Genomic DNA, 7,823 nt, shown 5'->3' with positions numbered 1-7,823 from the left:
CACCATGGTAACCACACACGCCCTGACAGACAGAAACAGACTGAAAAGTAAGCCTCAAACAAACAGTTGGTGTGTAAAAACTCTTGGTCAGATCTTAAAAACTCCTTGAAGTCTGAGCAGCAGAAAACTCTGACACATGAATTTTAATGTTTCTACAGTTTGTTTGTTTTTATGTAAGAAATCAGACAAGTTACAAAAATGCTTCACCTCCAGTTTTGAAGAGAACATTTACAGAAACAAAAAACAGAATTCCTATAGCAGGGAGAGAAACATTGGGTTTAAGACCAGAATGCCGACATTTCCATGTGTTTTTTTCTATTTGCAGCAAAAAGGAGGGAGTAAAACGAGTTTGCAAACGATTAACGTCAAATTTTGACCGCTCAGAAAATGATAGTTTGGGACAAAACGTGCTGAAGGTTTTCCTGATGCTGCATGTGTGGACCGTGAGAGAGCTGCTGCAGTATTTAGTCTGCTCACAGAATGTGTTCAAATATTAACACACAGGAAGGAGCAGCAGCCAAGGTTAAACCACTCGGGCCGAGCCATGCATATATGATGCTTTAAATGCCCCGCTCCCTCAGGACCATCTAATATTGATGAGGCAGGTGCCCCGCTTGTCAGACAAATGATGTGGAGCGACACCGTCCTGTCTGACGAAGAGCGCCCCCGGGACTGGATCAAAGCCAGTCAGGCTCACAGGAAGTGTCAGAGTCGGTCATCGTTCTGTCAGAGACCCACGAGCCGAGGCAGAGAGCCAAACGTCTTCTGGTCTAACACCAAACCTGCTTTTCAAGTCATGAACCTGCAGCCGCCGTGGGAGGCTGCTGCAGAAGGTCACTGAGCCCGAGTTACGTCGACGCTGCACGTTCACACGCTTCACTACAGTGCAGCTTGATAAACACCTGAGCGGAAACAATCAAGCTGTGATAAATCACTGATGCAGTCCGGTAATGAATAGATGAGCAGGACACACATCCTGCTGGGAAGTTTCTCTGACACTGGCTGCTCCAGCGAGACGTGCCGAGGCCTGACCTACTAACACGAGAGGCCAGAAGCTGAGAAACTAACGACCCGTCAAACCACACGGGAGCCATGAAAAGAGGACAAAGTCTTCACAATCTGTCACAAACTCAACGTTCAAAGACAGGTTGTTAGTTTCAGACTCATCTATTTTGTGAAAGTTGATTCTTTTCCTGTTTTATTTCCTCGTACACTTCATGGCGTCTACCTACGTCTGCGTACTCTGCAGTTTTAGTCAGAGCTGAAACATCACGGCTCACGGTGCTACGGTTTGTAAATTTTCCAACTTCCATATTTCTCTAAATATTTTATTTTATGCAGCACGGTGGTGCAGTTGATAGAGCTGTTGTCTCTCAGTGAGAAGGTTGCCAGTTCAAATCCTGGTTGGGGGCCTTTCTCTGTGGAGTTTGCATGTTCTCTCCGTGCTGCGTGGGTTTTCTCCGGGTACTCCAGTTTCCTCCCACAGATCAAAAACATGCATGTTAGGCTGATTGGTAACTCTGAATTGTCCCTAGGAGAGAGAGTGAATGGTTGTTTGTCTCTATGTGTCCCTGTGATGGACTGGAGACCTGTCCAGGTGTCCCTGTAATGGACTGGAGACCTGTCCAGGTGTCCCTATGATTCCTTGTGATGTACTGGAGACCTGTCCAGGTGTCCCTATGATTCCCTGTGATGTACTGGAGACCTGTCCAGGTGTCCCTATGATGGACTGGAGACCAGCATTTTCTATATTTCTCTCTCACTGGTACATTTTCATCTTTAAATCACTTCTTGGTCTGCTGCCTTCATACATCTCCTCCTACATGTCTCTGCGTGAGTGCAGCTACAGCGTGCGCTCTCAGGACATCATTACCTGCAGTGTCCCCTCAGTGAGGACTGAACTAGACACAAGGACCTTCTCCTACTCCGCTCCTGTTTCCTGGAATATCTTGCGAAAAGACCTGAAGCTCTCGACCTTGACCTCTCTAAGTGGCTTCAAACATCTGATAAGTTCCTGGAAGAACCAACGCAGACATGTTCCTGTTTTTAGTTTTCCACACCGCCTTACAACCTAGCTGTTTTTTGTTACATTTTTTTTAATACCATTATATTTTGACTTGTTATTCTCAATGTGCATGCATCCTTTATGATTGTCCACTGTTGTCCTGACTCTTTGTTAAAACCAGGTCTCTCTTGTAAATGAGTCCCCGAGGCTCAATGGGATTAACCTGTAGAAATAAAGGTTGAATGAAAAAAAAAAGTTTTACCAAAGCCTCACTTTTTATTCATTTTCTCTTTTTTTATGTGACAGTCTGGATGAGCGTGGATCTCTGTGAAAGATCCCAGTACGTTTGCATCACTGATGTCACCTCCAATGAACATTTTCTGTCAAAACTTAGTTGCATAATTTCAAGCCAGTGAAACTTTTGAAAACACTCCCGCTGCTCCTCTCCTGCCTGATGATGTGCCTGTCAGTGAGTCACTTTCCATCGGGCCATTTCTTAGTCAGAATTCATTCTGTGTGGAAAACGGAGGTGAGACAGGCTGTAGGTACTGCAGACACTCTGGATGTTGAAGCTGTGATTTTTAAATAGTGACGAGGGAAGCCTGGACGTGAAGGACCTAACGGACACAGACTCGTCCTGTATGCAGACGATGTAAAGACATTGAGCTGTTTGGTGCTGTCCATGGTGCTGAATCACGCTGTAACGTTAAACTCTGATCACAGCGACTGAGCAGAACACCAGATCAGTAGACAGCACCACCTTGTGGACAAAAGGTTCAGGTGCAGTGAACGCAGTGCACAATAAATGCACTGTTGAAGCAGCCTTCTAAGAAATCTGCAGCATGTATGTGATTTTGTTGGACAGCCCATATTTTGACACTATTCTATTACAACACTATTATTATTATTATTGCTGTTATTAACACATTATTAACAGTATTATTGACACCCTGGACAGGTCTCCAGTCCATCATGGGAACACATAGAGACAAATGAGACAATCATTCTCTCTCTCACACACGGGGACATTAAACTTCACATAGAAAGGCCGCAGGCAAGAGACGAACCTGCGGCCTTCTTGCTGTGAACTGACAGCTCCAACCGCTGTTCCACCTTGCTGCATGCGGTTTGTTTTTATGTCTTAACATTACTATATCAAAATACAGTTCAAACTAGAAAACTAACATCCACGTGTATCAGAAATACTTGCAGGAAGGATTCCTTCAAAATGTTACAGATATTCAGCATGGCGTCACAGCCAACATACAAATAACTTTAAATAAATCAGTTTAGATATTGAGCTCAAGTAAAGTTCTCTATCTAAGGAATCTGTTGGACTCCTGGCAAGGACCAATGCGGACATGTTCCTGTTTTTAGTTTTCTACATTCGCCTTATAATCTGGCTGTTTTTGTTACTTTTTTTGCCAGCTTATTTGTATTAAAAAAATTGTATGCCTTTTTATAACCGTCTATTGTTGTTGCTGTTGTCCACTGTTGTCATCATTCTTTGTTGAATTCAGGTCTCTCTTGTAAATGAGTCCTCGAGGCTCAATGGGATTAACGTGTCTAAATAAAGGTTGAATGAAAAATACTCTGTTACATCTTGCGTTATTAGTTATTTTAAGGTTTGATCAAAAATGGCTACAATCTCATAGAAACTCTGGAATAAAAGGCTGCTGACAATACACTGCTTAGCCTTTATGTGACAGAGTACTGTAAGGAAGTATTTTTAATCAATGGGGAGGCTGAACACTAAAAGACGTTTGTTTAAGCAGACTTGTTGCCGTTGTTCAACCAGCTTGTGCAGTTTTATGTAAATCTCTGTGGAGGTTAAACATCTCGATTCTAGCCCCTGGGGAACTGCGAGGAAGAATACGTCCCTTTATACACGAGCGCTCGTTAGATTGATATCGACTGCTAAAGGACCCCGTCACCTCCTGCTTCTCTTTACTGATGCTTCAAAACGTTACTGTCTCTTTCTTGTTGTGGATTTGACTGGAGAAACTGTCGACATTAATAAAGTTGTATTATATCATAGTGCAAAGTTGTGGGGCACAAAGGTTACAGAACAACATCAAAATGTGGGTAGGGTAGGTGAAGCACCCACACCTGCCCCCACCCTCATTCGCCCCACTCTGGGCCCTTGAGCAAGGCCCTTAACCCCCACCATCTGCTCCTCCGGGTGTCCTAGATGCAGCTCTCTGCTCCACACAGAGGCTGTGGTAGCCTGGTGGTCTGTGGTTGCGTCAGGAAGGACATCCGGCGTAACAATAACTGCCACGTCTTTGTGCGACTTAGTTGCTGTGGCGACCCCTGAAGAAGGGAGCAGCCGAAAGAAGAAGGAAAAAAATATATATGTATTTATTTATTTTTTAAATTGTCTCAGTGGGTGAATTGGTGAAGCTGTATTCATTCGTACCCATCTGCTCACTGTAGACTCATGTTTGGGCTGCTGCTGATACGCTGTATTGTTTGACATTATTTCTGTTTAGCTATATCTTAGATCTTTTAGTGTACCGTTTGGCATTCGTTTAGCACATATCTTGGTGTATAGATGCTTATATACTTTTTCTTTTTACAGTTTATATTTTGCTATTTCTGGATGTAGCTGGGACCCTGAGTACATAATTTAGTTGCGCCTCTTGTACCACATGTGACGCGAATGACAATGAACTTAACTTGAACTTGAACCAGGAGCATCTGCTCACATCCTCTGCAGCATCAGACTCAGCCAGCAGGGGGCGTCAGGGTGACACTATCAACACTGAACATTTTAACAATGATCGCTGCCTGTGTAATCTCAGAGCATCAACTTTAACAACAACAATCATTAAGAAGTGTCATTCAAAGTGTCGCATTTGGAGCTCCGAATACAAATAAACGGCGGTGATCTGGATGAATTTGCGGCGGAAGTGGCTGGAGTTAACGGGCTCACATAATTTTCTGTAACACCAGCGGTCGAACATCCGGGTCACCTCCGCGCGCAGACTCAAACGCCGCTGCAGCTCACTGGTTTCCGTAGTTAGCTCGCGCTACCCGCTGAGCGCTGGCTGGACGAGCAGCTCGCGGAAACGGTTCGTCCCGATCGAACTGCGCGACAGCTTCGTGGCGGATTACCGCTTGATGTCGGGAAGGACTCGCGCAGTCAGTGTTCGTGACGCGCGTGTTTTCGGAGAGCGCGCTGGCAACACCCTCCGTTAACATGTGAGATGTGTACGGAAAGCTATTTAACTGTGCGTTGTTTCTGCTAACAGACCGAGCAGCTAGCAGCAGCTACCCTCAATCCAATTAATGCTAGCTCGCTTGATCTGCTGCCCGCCTCCCCTCAAGCGTCGCGTCGGTAACGGAGCAAAATGAAGAAGTTCAACATTAGGAAGGTGCTGGACGGCTTGACGGCGTCCTCCTCCTCTGCGCCTGCCCAGCCGGGGACTCCCAGGGAGAACGACGGAGTCCCGGAGACTCTCCAGTCCGAGCACTTCCAGCTGTGTAAGGTAGGTCCTGGTCAGGTGACAGGAGCCAGCAGGTTGTTTTCATCTGGACCGGAGACAACGGCACGCCAGGTGCTTTACTTCTTATTGTGATCCCACCAAGTAATAAACAGCTGAAATTAATCTGTTGGTGAGCTTTAGCCAGATAATGAGCTGAAGTTTGGTGTGGTGGTCGCTGAGAGTCATCCCCAACACGTACTCTGAGCACAAACAATTAAAAGACTTTGCAATTAAGTATTGAAGTCTACATTGTTAGCAAAATACCTCATGAACCACTTAATTTAATGATAATTTTACATTTCAGTCAAGTCAAATTTATTTATAAAGCACTTTTTTAAAAACATTTATGAAAGTCCCTTTTTTTTAGGATATATATATTATATATAAAATATTACTTATTATTTTTCTTCTTTTGGCTGCTCCCTTCTTCAGGGGTCGCCGCAGCGATCTAACTCACACAAAGACTTGGTGATTGTTTTTACGCCAGATGTTCTTCCTGACCCCACCTCAGACACCGAGCTACCACAGCCCTGTGTGTGGAGCAGAGAGCTGCATCTAGAGTGCCCCCCAGGGAGCAGATGGTGGGGGTTAAGAGCCTTGCTCAAGGGCGCAGAGCAGGGCAAATGAGGGTGGAGGCAGGTGTGGGTGTTTCGTGTTTCACCTTCCCCACCCACATTTTGATGTTGGTCTGGGGGGTCGAACCGGCGACCTTCCAATCACAGGCCCACCTTCTCAAGCCTTTGGTTGGCCTTGTTGCTGTTTTAAGTGCTATATAAATAAATTGGTATGGTATGGTAAGCCTCTGCTCCACCACTCCCCTTTGTTTGTAGGACAAAATAAAAAGCCTTAATCATGTAAAGAAGGGAAGAAAAAAAAAGAAGCTAATTATGATAAGAATTTAGACACTGAACTTTGCAGACGGACTTTCTTTTATTTGTGGAAAATTAAGTATCCCCTTGAATATAAAAGTATTAATTTAAAGTGTGTAAAGTGATTAATTTTAAATTTAGTTTTGGTCAAAGCTGTGCACCTGTGGGACCAAAGAGCCGTGTTTGGCCCCAGAGCCGCAGGTTGCACAACCCTGCTCTAGCAGTGACAAGCATTCGTTAATGCCATAAAATGCTTGTGATTAGTGTCGAGGTCATTAACATTTCATATTTCAGTCGAGCGCTGAAAGACGTCTGCACGCTGGGACTCTTTCAGAGGGCTGTAAAAAGTGTTCCCTTAAAATTCAACGCACGCATGGTTTCCTCGAGCTGTTTGGGCGGTGCACAGTTTAAGGTTTCAGAGTTTCTGTGTGTTAAACATTATGTGAGCCGGCCCGCCAGGGTGCAGAGCGGGTCAGTTCCCCAGGTTACTGAGCTGTGGCTTCACCTGCTTCATAATTGTGCTGCGAGCTGCACAGAGCTCGTGCACACGGAGCGAGGCTTTCTCTCTGGAACAATCAAGTTACAGACGCCTCATGATTAATATTTTCATGACTTCATGCAAGATCCATCCGTTCACTGTATTCAGTCCAGATATTTCACTGAGTCGTGTTGGTTTACAGACGTGACCCTGTGCTCATGACGGTTACAAAAATATATTTTAGTTTCCATTTAAACTCTTTGTTTTGTCTGGCTTGTTTGGTTAATGAAAGCCATTTCCCAAACTAATGGATTGCATTTTTTCAGGTTACTGTTATTTTTTCCTCGGATGCTTGTATGTGTTGAAGGTGACGGATTAGCTGACTGGTCGTCTCTTTCTCCTGCAGACGGTGCGTCATGGCTTTCCATACCAACCGTCCTCGATGGCTTTTGACCCCGTACAGAAAATCTTGGCTGTTGGGACTCAGACTGGAGCTTTGAGACTGTATCCTTTTGTTTTTTATTATATTTTTATTTTTTGCATATAAATGAAGAGGGCTGATGTTTCAAGTGATCAAATATTAGAATGTTGCACTTCTTGTGCGTGCACGTACGCACAGATATAATAACAGCTAAAACCCCAATTCCAACAAATACAATTCCATAATCACATATTTTCTTCACAGTTGAATAAAGTCAGGGCAGCACGGTGGTGCAGTTGCTAGAGCTGCCGCCCCTCAACAAGCAGGTTACTGGTTCAAATCCCGGCCGGGTGCCTTTCTGTGTGGAGTTTGTATGTTCTCTCCGTGCTGCATGGGTTTTCCTGGGTACTCCGCTTTCCTCCCACAGACCAAAACCATGCTGGTTAGGCTGATTGTTGACTAATTGTCCCTAGGTGTGAGTGAGAGAGGGAATAGTTGTTTGTCTCATTTGTCTCTGTCCCTCTGATGGACTGGAGACCTGTCCAGGGTGTCCCTCTGATGG

The 7,823-nt window shown here is 44.8% G+C and overlaps 1 protein-coding gene across 2 annotated transcripts in view; it reads left to right on the top strand.

Moving 5' to 3' along the window:
- The first annotated feature begins 5,039 nt into the window (after positions 1-5,039).
- stxbp5b (syntaxin binding protein 5b (tomosyn)) overlaps positions 5,040-7,823 on the top strand; it is a 40,143-nt gene continuing 37,359 nt past the window's right edge. For both annotated transcript variants that reach the window (XM_037694972.1, XM_037694971.1), the window contains exons 1-2: positions 5,040-5,496; positions 7,247-7,344. In XM_037694972.1, the coding sequence (XP_037550900.1) occupies positions 5,359-5,496; positions 7,247-7,344 (236 nt within the window). In that variant the 5' untranslated portion in view covers positions 5,040-5,358. The remainder of the gene's footprint in view (positions 5,497-7,246; positions 7,345-7,823) is intronic.

This window comes from Nematolebias whitei, chromosome 21 (genome assembly GCF_014905685.2).
Source record: "Nematolebias whitei isolate Nwh7 chromosome 21, NemWhi1, whole genome shotgun sequence".
NCBI lineage: Eukaryota > Metazoa > Chordata > Actinopteri > Cyprinodontiformes > Rivulidae > Nematolebias > Nematolebias whitei.
This window is presented reverse-complemented; position numbering and strand designations above follow the sequence as displayed.